Genomic DNA, 17,320 nt, shown 5'->3' on the forward strand with positions numbered 1-17,320 from the left:
GCTCTATTCTATGTGCCGTGTGTGTGTGTGTGTGCGTGTTGAAAAAGGGGGTATTCTGTGGGTGAATTCTTTAGATAATAATGGTGAACAGTGAGGGTCACGGTGGTCCGTTTCTCCACACTTTCAGTCGAGAAGCTCACAGCTGGGAGTGAGAAAAAAAAGAAAATAGTTACAAAAAGATATAAGACAAGCAACCTTGTACTTCAGCAGACATAATGTCTACAGGACACCTGGCGCGCACATGCGCTCTCTCTCCCATAGACTCAACCGTGTTCATATCAAACACGCGCAGCATAAATCCATGACAAAAACAGTGACCGCGCATCAGGATTGAATGGAGGTGAAATACGCCTGTTGAATAAAATAAACCGAAATATCACATCCTTGATCTTTTCCACACAAACACACACGCACACACACAGACACACACTTTTGCAGGCACAGACACAGACCAGCGCCTGCTGTCAGGAGGCTGACAATGTCCAGCAGACCAGACAAGGGGTCTCTGGTTTGAAACTGTGCAGCCGACAGTCTCTCCTATCTCCCTGATGGACTGGCCTGGCCTGGTGTGACACAAGCCAGGTCTCTCTGCCTTTTCTCTGTTTGCTTCTCCCTCACACACCTCCTCCTCAGCCTTCTCCTCCATGCACAAACACAAATTGTTCTCTACCCAAGATGTGCAAGGTTATAACTCAAGTTACCAAAATATCCATGTTAGCAGAATGTGACATTTGCACTCTGTTGGGATCCGCGCTCACACTGATGTCAGTGTTGTATAACATGTAAGCACAGCGTGGAAGACAGACACAGCAGTTCCCCTCCTCTTCCCATATGTCTGGGATACTGCACAGCAGATGTACACGTCTTCTTTTACCTATTTTCTTCTGCTCTGCTTGCCATGTGGAAGAAAAAAATTATTACTATCCGAGTAAATGACAGCTGAGAGAGAGGGGGAGAGAGATGGAGCCAATCGCATTGTCGAGTTTGTCGATCTGAAGGTTGAGGTGTGTTTACCGGCAAGTCTGTTCCCACATATAATTCCAGGTAGATTTGCCTTTTCCCTCTACCTGCCACAAGTGGAAGCAGATGGAGATGGAGGGGCGGTGGAGGGGGTGAGTTGAAAAATAAAAGAAACAGAAGGCTCCGTGTTTTGGCTGCCAGATCTAGCTGATTTTGTGCTCAGAGGGAAGTTGACTGGAAAAATGCCCGAAAACCTCAGATGTCAGACCGCCACAGCAATAAAATAAAAACTGTGCTACTGACTGCCGATGCTACCACATGATGCCAAACACTGGTATATGCAAAAAGCATATGTGGGTTGAGGAGAAGAAAAAAAAAAAGGTGTAGCTCTGAGAATCTCAAATAGCCCTCAGGACAGCAATCAGGCGAGCTTAAGAGTCTTCTAAGCAATCAGTATTTTGCCCATATGGCAGCAGAAGTTTTTGTGCACTGCTAAGGGAAGCAGGCAGACATATTCATCCCTGCTTCCCTCCTGCCTCAGTGGACAAGGATGATGAGATGAAGAGATAAAGAGGAAAGGATGAGGCACCATCTGTACAGTGCAGAGCTGCTCGGGGAATTAGGATAGAACACACATAAACACACGCACACACTTTGCACATAAATGCAATGTTTGAGAAATCTGACACACTCTCGGACACAAATGGAGATTCAATGACTCCCCTGAAAATTACACCCAGAGATCCCCACATTCAGAACTCTTGTCTCCTACCTCCACTCTAGTAGAGTCCACTTCTTCGGTCCTTTGAGAAAGTCAGCTGCAGTGACGGGCTTTTTTGCTCTCTTATCCTTTCCTTTTTGTCTCTTTCTGTGACTCCGTGGCTTCATATGTCAGGCATGTGTTTGAATTCCCACATATGTGAGCTCCAGTGTGGCGAAGGCCAGAGCCAGAGACACAGATGGCACCCAGATGGAGACAGATAACCGAGCAGACCAGCGCAACGCTGCACCACACACACACACACACTCTCTCACACACTAGCTCTCCCTTACTTTCCCTTCGCCTTTTGTCTTTCTCTCATGCGAAGCTCTCCCCGTCACTCTCACTATGTCTCCTCCACTCGATCTGCCGCTGTTGTGCTCAATTTCTTTGACTCTCTCTTTCTCTCACTGTGTGCCGCGTCCTCTCTCGTGCTCGCTCTCTCAAGCTCTGAGCCTCCCTCCCCTCTCGCTCTCTCTCTCTTCCAGCTCTGGCTCCTCCCCTGTTTTCCCACACACTGTCCTCTCCTCTGTTATCATGGGCCGGCGACGTCACACAACCCCCCACCCTGCAGTCACCCCTCCTCCTTCTCCTCCTCCTCCCCACCCATTCCCCCATGGATCCTGGCCAATCATCCGCTGCTGACTGGCTCCATTCAACCTGCATTCACCGGCAATGGCCCCTGCAATTAACATAACTAATTGCTTTGGCACCTAAAGGCTAAACAAGGGGCCGTGCCAAGCGAGACAAAAGTGTGTGTGTGTGCATCTGCATATGTGTGAGCGAGGGTGGGGGTCCCTTTGCGACCCCACCCTCTCCGCCACTCCTTTAGGAGATGAGGGGATCTCCCTTTAAAATGTTTTTATACTAACTACCCCCCCTCTTCCAGCCTCTTTCACTGATGCCCTCTTTTGTCTCAGCTCCTTAATGCGGCTGCTTCAGCCTTGCATGCCAGCCAACCCATCGGGGGACACTTGAGGAGCATGAATGAGTTATTCTCCTCTCCTCCTCCACTCTACACTCCATCTTCACTGAGTTAAACTTAAATCACTGTCTGATTTACGCCTCGTGTACAAGTGCCGCCGCGGAGACAATGCAGGTTAAGATAATGGAGCCCGGCCGAGATCGGGCCGCCTGCTCACTTCATTCACTCCTGCCTATTATTCCCCTCCACCAGTTTACTCCTAGAAAAGTACAGAGCATGGTGCTACGTTCATTCTAAGCCTGGGGTGATGAAGGCATTAATCTGCTTTTAATTAGACGACTGACAATCGAGAGAACTTGATCAACGTGTGAGAATACACGGGCACTTGGCTGAGTAAACAAACAAGCAAACGCTGTCAGATGAAAACAAACAGTTCATTAAGAGAAGGTGCTGCCCCCTCAGACGCACACTTCTCAACGGCGCTGAATAACTAAAAAGGAGTAATCCTATCAAAACACAGGTAAAATTCACACTTGTGTCACAGAAAGCCTTATCGTTTGCTACCATGTTTTTCCGCACAGAGCTCTGACTGAATAATCACCCGTAATAACCTCTATCTCCCCTCCTCTCTCCATGTAGGCCTGCTTTATTCAGGGTGCATCTGGTCAGCCAGCAGGCTCAGAGGCAGGGCCAGGTGGCTGTGAACGAGGGAGGGAGGGAGGGGGTGGAAAGACGGAGGAGCGAGGGAAGGCCTCGCATCTGAAGCTATATACTGTAACCCACATGCTACTGTAGCACAGAGGAGGTGGTGAGCAGCAACTGACACCACCGACGGACAAAAGGCTCCAGATTTAGGTCGAAACCCAGGTGTAATGACGCAGGTGGCAGATTAGCGAGCATGCTTACTGGAGTGTTACAGCCGTTTTCTCCATCGCAGGCTGAAGATTCATTGCACTCATAATCTACTTCAAAGACAGCACAAATGTAAGCTAAATCATGTCTGATTGGTACGAAGTAGTAGACTTTTCTACAGTGCCAATATAAAAAGAAAGGTCATTTAATTTCTTATTTAATTTCAGATTGAGATAAGTGATATCATTAATCGAGAGCGTCAAATTAATTCACCAACAGGTTCTTCCTTGAGTACCACAGTTTCGAATAATTCTGTACCACCAGCTGTCACATTTTTGTCAGTAGTTTCTAAACATCTTTTTTTGACACAAAGCTTGAACACTAGAGCTTGACTCATACTCAATATTTGGGGCTGGAGTGAAAAAAAAATAGAATATGTGGTGGTACTGGCAGTCAAATGCTTACAAACCAGCCCCCGCCCACAAAAACCCCCCAAAAAATAGATTTACATGAAACACCAAATACTAAAATTGAATTAAAGATTAAATTAAGATTTTAAAAAAAAGCCTCTTCAGATGATAATGAAATTGTAATATGCATTTAATGCATTTACAAATTCAATCTTCAGTCCCATAATAAATAAACATGGGAAAATTAACTGTACACAGATGGGTGTAAGTTTCCAGGGGGTTTCAGTTAAGATAAAGAAATGATAACCAAACAAAAGAAAACCTGCAGGCATCAGGCTATTTCAAATGAAAGCATCACACTTTGCACAAATAAGCACAGTAGGGAGCCGAGTGGAAGGTTGACTTTCGCTGGTCACTCAACTAGGTTGTAGAATATACACAACTTCCCTCACCTAGAAAGAATCGGGGGGGGGGGCTAAAGCAACCAGTTTCTGGCTGTCAGTGTGTCAATTACATAATCAGAATGGGAATGAGTCCAGGCCAGGTGCCATTTCCCACCTCTACTTATGCCTTCACAAAAAAGGGCGTCTACACACCGTCTACACCCCCCAGCTGCTTTCACTCATTAATGAGCAGCCAGTCTCCAACACCCTGCGCACAGGTGAGCCTAATCCACTGCAATCAGTCCAGGGAGATTAAACAAAAAAAAAGAGAGCAATCACTACAAAATGGGACTGCTACAAATATAATTTACACACTTTTTTTGCATTGATCCCTAAGATGTGGTTTTCAAAAGGTTGAAACATCTGTGATGGAGGAAGGCTATTTTATAGTTACAGTGAATTTGATCAGAAATCATGATTCATCAAATTGTACAAACCTGCACATTTAATCATCCAACAAGCTGATTAGAAAGGTCAGGCTGAGCTCAGACCGACTAGAGACGAAGCAGATACAGCAACACACAGATAGGAATATAGAGCGGTCCAGCAAAATGGATAAATCTGGTTCAAGTCATCAGGCGAGGCACTGCATCAGATTAAATATGTGCAAGTGAACATTCCTAGTAGATTACCTCTGCAGCATTTACCACAAGATTGTTGTTAAAAAAGATAAAACTTTCCAGAGTTGTAAAATCCTGTTAGTGGATTGTGATTGCGAGGTAAACAGTAAAAAATATAGTGTTTGCATTTAACAAGAATGTGTTACTGGACAGTTGTGTTAAAGTTAACCCTGGTTCAACTTCTTTTATCAAGACAATCTTGCCTCAACACTGCTGCAGCATCGACACCCTCGCTCCATTCAAATAAATGCGACGGGTTGCGGTGGGGATCAACAGGGCTGCAGAAAGCATTGTGCCATGTGTTTGTGTGTACTGAGCCTTTAAACGCACTAATCTGTGACTTCAGCTGGACTTCCTGTATCGTATTTCATTGTCTCTCTATTACCTGGAGCAAGACATACCCCTACCAACGCAGCCACCTGCACTGTTGTTTTACACAGGGCTGTTTTGGGCCTGAAGCTCTGATTACCTTTAGAAGGAAATGCGAAAAGTTTGGTTGTAATTGAGGGGGGTGAGGGGGGCTTATAGGGATTATATTGCAAAAGCAGACATTTTAAAAGAGATCAATAAATCAATCAATAAATAAATAAATAATTTCCGAAAACTCTTTAGCATTTTCCTTACATGTGTGCTGGCTCAGCTTGACTTCATCTAACTCATGGCAGGGACTCCGTTTCCATTACAAAAGGGATTCCTGTGTGAAGGTGTGTCTTAAACTAATGACTTTGGAGCAGTGGTCAAAGTGGTGACCCTTAACACTTTTGCTTCACAAACAAAGCTCTGCTAAGTGGTTAATATGTTTCAATCCATACTTATTCAAAGCTTTTATTATGAAGCAGCAACATCAGGAAATGTCGGGTTTTCATCAGTGCTAGCGTAACACGAATCCCAAAACAGCTGAGAGCGAAACATGATGAAACAGTCAAGCAAAGCAGATGTCTGAAAGTGTCGGGACGCGGGAGGGGAAACTAAAGAGGTTCAGTTCGAAGCTACTAGGTCTCCCGCACAGACATAAGTTGAACACACGCTTGTTTGTGGGGAAGACAAGGGGTTGGCCATGGTCGTGAGACGTCACCGGAGCCTGCTTGGCACTGGAGAGGAGCCACACTTAAACTGGTAAGGCAACATTTGGAGTCAGCGTGGCCAAAAGCACAAATGGAAAAGCCCCACAGTAGTGATGTTTCTATCTTCAGCGTGACCATCAAAAGGTACTTAAGAAGTCATGTGTGTGTGTTTGAAATTCTCTTGGACCACTTACAAGTGTATTGGCCTTAAGTGTGAGCAGCGCTCTTTAAAATGGGTCCCAAACAAGACGAGTAAACCATACTGTGCCAATCATCTCTGCACCGCTGCCGTGTGCATGCATACTGTACGGCTCCCTTTTTTACTGTAGCTGCTCAGGCCGCACACAGCTGTTTGCCATTGTGCGTATGTGTGTGAGATAAAGAGCGACAGAGCAGGCGAGTACGCAGCATCTGTTTCTGTTCACACGCTCCCTTGCCAAACTTCCACTTTTAGAAAAAGTAAACAGCATTTTTTAGAGAGGACCGAAAAAAAGAGGGGGAGGAGGAGGAGGAGGAGGAGGAGGAGAAGGACAAGCAGGAGGAAAAGAGGGAATGGGGGATTTTTAGGAGTTGGTGATCAAGTAAATGAGATAGGCATCACGAAGACAGTGTTTATATTTAGAACCACAGAAAGTTTTAAAAATAAGATAAATATTCAGTGTATTAACATGTCATTTGTGTCAGATCTGGCTAAAAGACATTTCAAAAAAGTACTTCTCACTGTTATTCAAAGATGTTATACACTGTTAATTAAAGAGCCTACTGACCTCAGTCATATTTCGTGAACCAAGAAAACAAATTTGCAGTTGACCACGAAATCCCCACATTAACACAACTGAATCACAGTGCCTCAAGAGAAAACTGTGTTTTTTCAGGGCCCATTATCATGACAATGGATGTCGATGCAGCCTTTACCTACAGCTGCATGAAAGGCATACAGAGGAGGTGCATGTGAATGGGAGACAGCATCTGTAAAAAGGGAACTAATAGCTAACCTCGAATTTAAAAAAAATTGCTAATTAAGTCTGGATACACACCAACAGAAGCAAAATGGCAACAAGGGCCTCTCCTGGTTTTCGGCAAGTTCCGGCCGGTATAAAAAGAGAAAATACAGACAAGTTTAAACAGTTGACAATTGCAATACATCGGCAGTTTGGTCCATGTTGGTGCCATACCACTGTATCCCATCTGAACAGAGCAGCTACAGCATTCTTTCCAGGTGTGAATTTCAGTTAGTTTGCGAGCAAAGTTGCATTTGTAATGTTGGATATTATAATGTTGGATATTATCTTTGTTTTCAAAAAGGCACCCAGATTTCTGCCTTATGGTTGTTGTTTGACACTGACAGCAGTCATCCTTAGTTTCAACGGGAGACAGTGAGATACAAAGTAATGTTTGCATGCAAATATTTGAATGGGTGACATGAGGCAGTGCCAGACTGTCCCCTCTGCCAAGTGGCCCAGTGATTAAGTAAATGTTTTGGTTTGCCACAAACAACAGGACTGTCAAACAACCTGCCCCCACTCCCAATGAACATGCACCCATGATCTTGATCTCCCAACGCTTAATATTTTCATCAGCGGTCTTCTAGCATAGCTGACATTAAGACGAAAATTGTGAAATTTGAGATATCCTCTGACAAAACAAGGTCTCTTGGGCAACAGGCCACATAAGCGCCGCTGGGTGTTTGAAGCAACAGCAGCTCTTCCTGAAACACACACTGTGCGGCTACAGTCATCTTCATGACGCACTGCAACTCACACATGGTGAGAGCATTTTGTTTCTCAGCACTCACTGAGGAGTTTGAAAGGGTAATCTGGGAGATGGGATTTCACGAGGTGAGCTCCTGCCAAATCACTGTGAAATGATGCCAGTGATTTATAGAAATTTCATTAAATAAATGACGCCGCCGCTTTGTATTCTTTTCCCAGCCACAGCTGCCTGCAGACAGAAGCTTTCCCCCTTCGCACTGTGTCAAGTCAAACTTTGTGAGATTTTGTGTGCATGTGGTGTGTCTTAGATGCGACTGAGGCCTTATCAGTCCTCAAGCTCATCTGTCCTCAAACAGCGTGGAAAGGCATCCTTCCACCAACCTGAATGTGAGCCCTCAAACATCAAACTCAAAGCACGAGCATGAATCCAGGTCAGTTCTTCAGATGACAACCACATTCATGGCACCAGTGGTGGTGGTTTGAGGGGCAGGGGTGAAAAAAAATAAAGGGAACCACACATATGCGAGGAGAAAGTCATGATATATTCATAGTGAAGAGGGGGCACTTCACTACATCTTATCCACTGGAGGAGGACCCTAGAGGGCACTTTATCACGCTTAATCTAACACCCAAGAGGGCGCTTTCACAGCGTTTGAAGGCATTCCTGCAACCCCCTGCAAACCAGTTCCAAGCACACCCAGTTGAGGAGGAAACAGATAAACACCATGAAGGCTAGAACTATGAAGGCATATAAGAGCAATTGTAGGTTAAATAAAACTAGTAATAGATTTACGATAGTAAACTCACCAATTTACAAGCAAAAAACAACAAAAAAAAATGTATACAGTTTTTTTACTCTGTCATCCTGAGTATCCAAACTTTGAAGATATTGCTGTGGATCGGGCCCACTCAGAGGAAGCCAACATATTGATTTGGATGAGACGATGATATTTTTTTTTGTGCATCAGGAACCGCAACACAACGGACAGATGGAGGATAATACCCAGCAAGCAGTGGCATCTGTGGTGCGATCATGTCGATCCAACCTTGCAAAGTGAAGCATCGTGGCTCCTTAACAAAAAATATTTCATGTTTTGAATTGTTATCCCGTGACGTTACAACTTTAATCTTGGAAGTTTAATTTTTCTCAAAACATTACCTCCCCCTCCTGCATTTTTTCTTTGCTATTACCCTTTTTATTATCTGCACATGATCCTTTGCTTTTGGTAGATGAAAGCTGAGGGAATAAAGAGAACTGACTTATGCCAAATGACTTAAGTCATATTGAACAACCAATCAGATGAATGAGCTAAATGGTTGCCAATGAGAGCCCACTAAAATCAACAGTACCTGACCTATACATATACAAATTGGTCATCAATGGCCAAAGAACATCTCTTTCGGTCTCTATTTTAGTCTGTTTAATTAATTATTAATGGTGTCTCAGTTTTCCCACCAAGCCTCATCATGTCTGCCGCCTCCCCCCTTTTTTTTCTCAGACCATTTTACCAGCACGGCTCCCCTCCCTCGCCTTCCCCGCTTTCTCCTCCATCTCTAATCTGATGCAGCCATAGATTTCCCTGTCTGATCTCGCATGGGCACATTTTCCATTGCACATTTATCTAATAGGGATGCATCATTTTCCAGGTCCATGTCTGTCTGGAGGACCATTTACTGTAAAAAAAACAAACAAAAAAAAACAAAAACAACAAGAGCAAAGCACAAACACAGTTAGAGATCAAGGACAATGCTTCTTCTCGGTAGTAATCAGGGCTAAAGCGCGGCCCCTTTTCTCTCTCTCTGTCCACAGGGTCTAATAAGTGATAGGTCATCGAAACGAAAAACAGATTTTACTGTATGTGTCGCTTCTGGACAGTGAAAATTTAAAGAGCAGAATTGGAGGATGGTGAGGGAGAAGGATGTGATTCCCAGAACATCACCCTCCTACACACACACACACACACACACACACACACACACTTTTGCTTCTACTTCAGCACTCTCAAATATCATATAAATAGAGAAATACATGTTCATTTATTCATGTATAATATTTATAAGTTAAAGGAGCCCTCTAGAGCCTTGGTAAACAAACAAAAGTGGTGTTTAATTTTAGTGTTACTCAATAAAATGCACTGCGTGTATCCTTCTCATCTAGCACATGACTACATATTTTTCCTCATTAATGTATTTTTTTTAAATCCAGCATTGCTTACATCCTGGTTTAGTGGTGCGGAATCTTCTTCTACTGTCTTAGTTTCTGCATATTTTGCCACTTTACTGCCACCGGTTGATCAGCGAAATAGTATGACACATTTTGTAAAACTGTGTATCGTGATAAACAAAAGAAGAAAAAAATGCTCCGTAGCACTGCTAGAGATCTAAGTCTCCACAGCAAACCTTTAAAAGGCAGTTGGGCAACCTCAAACTGGCGTTGGTGAGAAGCATGGCCCAACGGATGAACCAGTTCACACACACACCCGATGGCAGAGGAGTTATTTTCAGGGCAAAGCTTCTATTTCTGTGCCTCTTTCTGTTATCACTTAGTGTGCGGTTCAAAGTAGACAATCATAGCTGTTGTGCATAGAGCAGTTGTTGTGCAGAACCAGTCTGATCTGGTTTGTTGAGCAAAAACAGCATTTGTGACACTGAATTAAATTACATTATATGGCCTTATAATCATCAGCCATTAAAATAAACACAGTTGGCGATGACAGCAACTTTGGTGTCTTTTTCATTTCAATTTTTTTTAGGCTGAAACTCAGACAGTTGAATTGGGATGGAACAATAAAAGTTTTCGTGCTGAATTTTCATTATCTGGATGACCATAAATCAAGGTTGGGCCAGTTCAAGTTTAAATAAATACCGAATACCAACCATTGATGCAATGAAAGGATATGAAGAGTAAGGGATCAGTAAAGGACCTAGATCGAGCGGCTGCTATGATTAAAATGGCAGCCATGTCTCTAAATAACAAAATCTCCTTGTCCTCTGTAGCTGATGAGCAGGTACAATTGTTGGCTGGCTACTGTATCTTCAATGTGTATGCTCGCACGACGTCAAAGCTCAAAGTATGCGCACAGATCCTGAGAGCAGATGGTCGACCCTCATGATGCTGGGCGGATGGATATAAAAAAAACGTTGCTTGTGTCAGTTAATCTAGCTCCTAGCTCCTCTGCATCTGGTGCGAGACGCCATGAGACAACAAGCAAATATGACGACGGGCTAGTGTCTTATCAAATATTCAAATATTGAGAGGCTTTTGGCTTTACATAAGTGACTGTGTTGATGAAACGCCAGATTATGTTGAAAAATAAAGGCATTTTTCGAGGAGTTTTCAAAGAGTTCATTAGAATTCAAGCACATTCCTAACCTTGAAGACATATCAGTAAAAAGGGAGCATTTTCATGACTTTTAATGAACCCCGAAATATGTTTTGGAACGTTTTGAAATGATGTCCTTTGGATGGAAAGACATAAAAAAGGAAAAACATTGTCATCACCTGCCTTAGTCTGGACATGGCCTCCATATTGATTCCCTAAAGACCCGTTCGCAGCTCATCCCAACGACATTAGCAACAAATGGGTGGCTGGTCAGGGGGGTCCCACAGTGCTCTGACACAAAACAACCACTGACTGGTACTTTACACCCCCCCCCCCCGACATCCCACAAGCCCAAACACGCCTCCCCCCTCCCTTCGTTCCCCACAGTCCACCGACCAACCCTGCCCTCCCACCACACAACCCCCCCACCCCTCTGTCCTTCCACTCCACGACTATTGTGCCCTCCTTTTCAGACATCCTCATATCACCCAAAACAAATGGGTCCCGTATTTTCCTCTCTCTCCTCATCCTCCTCCCCCTCCTTTCTCCTATTTTCTCTCTCTCTCTCTTTCTCTCCTTCACTCGGGTGCCGATGAAAGGCAGGCATTGAGCCGGCAGTGGCATTCCAAAACCTCAGGCCTCGGCTCCAGTGTGTCTGGCTATTCAACACTGCTGGGAGCCATTAGTTTAAGTAAGGTCTGACCCGCCTACTCACCCACGGAAAACCCTCAGATCTCCTATTACACTCGGCACACAGAGGGGAGACACACGGCTGCTCTTCGGGGCTGCAACGAGTGTGTGTATGTGTGCGGAAGGTGGATACAAATAGAGACGAGCGAATATAAGAAGACGTGACGGTACGGGGGAGAGAGAAAAACGCATGCATGAGCGTGTCTTTTTATGAGTGAGAGGGAAAGTGAGTTGGTATGAGAGGCTGCATGTGTGCTCGAAATTTATGAGCAATGGGTCTCACGCTCACTTGGCTGCATCTTCCGAAAGTTTCCACACAGGGAGGCCAAGTGCGTAGCCAGACGCCAAACCCCTCTCACCAATAACTCCCCTTAAACGATATTCAACAACCACGCACTTTTTCGAAGTCTCTCCAGCCGCTCGCCCATTTAACTTATGTACCAGACAAGCTCGTCGGGGATATCCATCCGCTTCACTCGCAGACGAATCCTTAAATGCAGCAATTTCACTAATTAGAAAATGATACCATGGATCAGGATTTGCCCCGAGTTGCCAGCCTCACCCAATTGTCGGCACATAAACGTGAATGGTTCCCATAAACAACTCCATGTTTGGGCGAAGTTGTGTGTTAAAGGAGTGCGTGTGTTCGGGACAAGCCCACACACAGACGTTACACGTGCAGCGTGGAACTACGCACTGGACATTCCTCTCAATACAACAGGCTTCAATTTAGGGACAGTACTGTATATTGTTCACAGTTGGACAGGGACACATTTTTGACTATAAAACATTTTTATATAGGGAATTAATTATGGTTGAATGAATCAATTACATCCCTTATTGGTCATTGTTAAGTTGTCGTGCCAAGAGGTTGATCTAATGCTTTTGTGTTGGTGTTCCTTCAGAACAGTGATTAATGTCGTTCCAGGACTGTCACTGCACCTGAGAGAAAAGGTGCAGATACATGATAGAACTAGAACTAGAACTAGATTGTTTTCGTGAGTTTTCACGTTTTGTGTCTACTTATTGTTCATGCTGCCTGATGAATATGCCCAGTAGTGTTTTTTTCTTGCTGGCCTCTCCACAAGTTCTTGTTCAGCCCATACACATTACATTGTGATGATGTCACAGATTTTTAAATTGCTTTTCTCAGCTCAAGGAAAGTTTTACAAATATAAAACTTTTACAGATCAAAGACACTGTAGAAGGAGTCACAATCGTTTGCATCTTAAGGTGTCCTGTTTTTCTACTTTTTGAAAATACGGGGGATATCTTTTATTGTTGCAATACCACGAGTGGCTACTAGGCAAAAATTGGACGCAAGTGGCACTGCTGTACCAAAGTCCACATGAGGAGCAGGTCATGGTGGATGAATTTGTCAAGCACAGGACTTTCATCCAGGTGACCAAGGCACGTGTTGCAGTGCAGAACTCATTGTTATACTATTGATGTATTTTTAGAGTCATTGTTTGCCTTTAATTTCCTTGTTTTGTTGGGTTTAGGCAACAAAACTGCTCAGTTTGGTTTAAGAAGATGTCATCCTTGTGTTAACAACAGACCCCTTCATAACGTCAACCACATGTTAGAAAAGCTAACTTCTCCCATGTGTATGTTTTTTTTCAAGTCGCTGTAACAAAACAATGACCTCACAGAGACATGATTTGTCAGCTGCAATGATGGTTCTGGAGCAACATCAGCTATGACAATGCATGATAAACACCACCTTATTAAGACAAACTAATGCACTGTCATTATTCTCACTAATACAACATATGTTTTGCCCGAGTTATGACATATTTATGAATTACATTATAGAAAGTGTTATTGAACAATTCTAATAATGATTGAGTGTAAAAATAAAATGGTTTAACATTAGCCCCACTCACATTTAATGTCTAAGTCAAAAGAAAATAATTAAAAAAAAAACAAAAACAGAACCAATGGTTTCCCTCAGCTGTAGTGTAAAATGTTTAGTATTAGTTTAACTTTGTTGCTGCCTTTCGGTTGCCCATGTGCAGATGATTGCCTGTACACCACTCGCCATTAAACTAAGCCTTGAAAGAGAGGAGCCAAGAGAGAAATAACAGAACACAATAGCACTGATATGCTTTCTATTTTCAGTGTCACAACAATAAATGAACTCACTGTACACGTCAAGGTTACTGTGTCAAGGCTAATAACAACTCGCACACCTGCCAAAGCCATCACACTGAACTGCCTTAAATAAACGCACGAGATAGGCATGTGATGACAACGCCGCCTACGATATAATGTAACCTTATATACCGCGTGTTTTTGCCTGATGTGTGAACGCTTCCTGCTGCCAGCAGTTGATTCTATATAAACTTTCCCGTCTCTGCTTTTTCCCTCTCTGACGCTGCAGGAGCAGCTGTGTTGTTCTCTTCCTCGGCGATGGCCACACCTGTGATCTGCAGGTGGTTCATCTGGCAGCGGAGCCAGGAACACCTGGCCAGGCAGGGAGATAGAGCCTGCAGGCTTTACTCACTGTGTGTGTGTGTGTGTGTGTGTGTGTGTGCGCGCAATAGTTTTGGGGGATTTCTGAAGGGCTCAATTAAAGTTGAGGGAAGATAACGGCTGTCTCTGCACACTGCACACACACACACACACACACACACACACAGACAGTCAGAGGCATGTGTTGGCATTTCCCAAGGTTAAGCCTTGGGGATGTTTGGGCTTGTCAATGTTGCAATACAGTCCTCAATTTGTGTGTGGAACGGAGAGAGGGTGTATTTACAGTTTAACTTGTTTTAGTTCTTTTTCATTTCAAGACACAACAAACCAAACCAAACCTCCTCCTGCCTTCCCCCAGTCGTTCTAGCTTAGTTTTGTGCGGGTCGTGTCATACAAGTGTGGCAGCACCTGCTTTGTTGTTGCTGAGCAGACCCACCGCGGGTTCGACATCTCACAACAGTACTCTGCTAGGACAAACAGTCAGAGACAACAAGCAGAAACACCAGCTGAGGACAAGACACATAAACAACAGCACCCAGAACGCATTCCTCCCCGGGAGCAAGAGCAGACGCAGCGCAATGCAAGTTTATGTGCGTGTAGTGAAGAGAGCAGACCGGGCTTTCTGACAGCACAGAGCCCAGCAGGAGCGAAATCAGAGAAGGGACAGATGAGGTGAACTTGACAAAAGGCATAAAACTCAGAGCTGACACGTGGGGAGAAGAGCTCAGGAGTGATTCTGGCTTAGGCTAAGATCCTCTGTCACATTCGCTGTCTGATAAAGCGAGACTGGGCTAAGGCCACAGATCATCTGCATCATTATCTGTCAGGATGTGAAGCCGTCGTTATCTGGGTCAGCGATTTTGCTGTTTGAGCTTGTTGCACATGAGTATTACATGTGTTTCAGTTGATATGTGAGGATCGTTTTGGCTGAGTAATGCCAGAAAAAAATGCTGTCAAAAGATGATATCATATATATAAAATATCTAATTTAATTTAATTATTGCAATCATGAGGAAGACATAGCTTGGGCCTTAGTTCAAATATTTACCGGATTTATAGTGCAATACATTGTTCCTCTGTGCGGTGCCACTGTACTGCACAATATGTTGTTTCTGTGCAATACTGCTCTACTATTATATTGTATTGTATCGTATTGTTTTGTATCATACAATATTGTAGGAAGAGCCATGTTAAGTAAGCCATCTAATCAGCATAGCCAACCACTTGGCTACATCGCTCTCTTGGTTTGTTCCCAAAAAGCGGATCTGCTAGTCAGTAAGGTTATGACGCCTTCCAGATTGGCCACAACGTAAAATTCTCACCCATCCCTGATGTGTAATGTAACATATAAATTAGTATAATTCATGTTACAAAACTTTCTGTAAAAATACGACAGCGGAAAGGAGATAAAAATAAGAAGGGTTTAAAGAGTTTGATATTGCCTGTATCTTGTCAAACCATGAACTGAGACTCCTCACTGAGAGCTTATAAGCAGTTGGATGTCAGCTTCCCTCTAGGCGATGACAGGGCCAGCTGCAGTTGGGCTCTCTGCACTGCGGCCAAGACGGACCGGTGGGGATGGAGAGAGGGATAAGGGCTGAAAAATGGAGATGGCAAGAGGAATGGGGGCCGAGAGACTGGAAGGGAACAAAGAGAGATGGCTGGAGGGAGGCCGGACATCAGACAGAAACGGGAGGTGAGAACGAAGCACTGGGGTAACCCTGGAAGGCGTGGAGAAAAGGGGGAACCAATGGTAACTCCTCTTGTCTGAGCCTAGTGGGAAATGATGGGGGGAGGGGGGGTGAAAGGCTTGAGGAGTGGGAACAGAGGGACGGGGGCATTAAAAAAGCATAATGTGCTGATAAGTTCCTTTCACAGTTTTTTTTTTCCTTCTTCTTTTGACTGACCACTCCGATTCACTCTGAAGTGACTGGGCGCTTTTGTGTCCCTCCACTTAAAGTAAAAGACCAAGTAAATGCCGGCACACAATCCTGGGACCTGCATGCCGCCGCCCTGATAAAGCATACATGTTTTTTGTTTTTTTTTTTCTTTCCATGATGATTTAAATGAAACACAGAAGAGCACACAAAAGAACGCTTAATCCCATTTGGTTGAATGTTTGAAAAGCCATATAACAAATATGCAAAACCACTCTCGAACCCTGCGAGCCACTCTTTTCGGAACAGTCAAATGTGTCAAAGCGATGTTTACGCTACCTCGTGACACCTGAATGCAGAGGTCACTGTGGTGGCTGGCGGTATAACCAAATGACAGTGTTAACAACGCTCGGGAGCCGAGCTGAGAGCTGCAATCAAGAGTAAAAAGCGTAGCACTGGGTTATCTTTCAGCGGCAGAGAAGTGATGTTTTTTCAAGGGGGTCGGGCGAGAGAGCGGACACTCTAATAGCCCTCGTCTCCTGTACGGCTGGGTATTTCTGAGGATTGTTATTGGCGGGTGATCCTCGGCGCAAGCTCACATCTGGATCCTATCCTCCCGGCCGCTCCGTGCAGTGCCGCACAGCAACAAGAAACAGCTGTGCAAAACTGGCTTCAATTAGCCTCACATTCTCCCTGACAGTTAATCCCTTTCTACTCTCCTTCTCTTGCTGTTTTTTTTTCTTTAACTATTTGGTCACTCCTCTCGTTCTCTTTTTTTTTTTTTTTTTAACTTAGCTTCAGGTTGCCACACTGTCTGAAATAATAGACAGGGGAACACAGCACGTTGAATTGGAAACAGACAACAAGACAGAAAGCTCAGAGGTCTCACGAAACACAGAACATGACAAATCCTATGTGTTTGGAGGGACAGAGGATGCTGTTTGCAGTGGTTTGGGATTGAACACAAGTTGCAGAGATGATGCATCATTATTTCCTGCCATTGTGTACTGAACGCCTCGTACAAGTAGGGTTCGTTCAGTCTGAAACTCAGCTTTCACAGCATGTGATCAATAGCAATAGATCTGCAATTATAGCCTGTTAAAAATTGTAATCCAGCCACTTATCATTACTCAAACATCAGATTCCAGATTCTTTGTTGTGGTTCTCACATGTGGAGCACCGGGAGACGAATCGACCCAATAAATTCAG

At 44.1% G+C, this 17,320-nt stretch overlaps 1 protein-coding gene and 1 long non-coding RNA gene across 7 annotated transcripts in view; one reads left to right on the forward strand and one right to left on the reverse strand.

The window, feature by feature from the left end:
- cbfa2t2 (CBFA2/RUNX1 partner transcriptional co-repressor 2) overlaps nt 1–17,320 on the reverse strand; it is a 53,060-nt gene that overhangs the window by 20,800 nt on the left and 14,940 nt on the right. Inside the window, exon 1 of one of the 6 annotated variants that reach the window (XM_037100863.1) lies at nt 3,200–3,222. The exons of 4 other annotated variants lie outside the window; for them this stretch is intronic. In XM_037100863.1, coding sequence (XP_036956758.1) covers nt 3,200–3,212 — 13 coding nt within the window. In that variant the 5' untranslated portion in view covers nt 3,213–3,222. Of the gene's footprint in view, nt 1–1,732; nt 2,192–3,199; nt 3,223–17,320 lie in introns of those variants that run through there. One more of the 6 variants, XM_037100864.1, reaches the window with a different exon arrangement.
- On the forward strand, nt 4,431–8,886 carry LOC119021002. Its single transcript, XR_005075458.1, has 3 exons — nt 4,431–4,568; nt 8,055–8,177; nt 8,715–8,886. It is a non-coding gene; the product is annotated as an uncharacterized LOC119021002 (long non-coding RNA).

The sequence above is a fragment of the Acanthopagrus latus genome, chromosome 6, assembly GCF_904848185.1.
Source record: "Acanthopagrus latus isolate v.2019 chromosome 6, fAcaLat1.1, whole genome shotgun sequence".
Lineage (NCBI taxonomy): Eukaryota > Metazoa > Chordata > Actinopteri > Spariformes > Sparidae > Acanthopagrus > Acanthopagrus latus.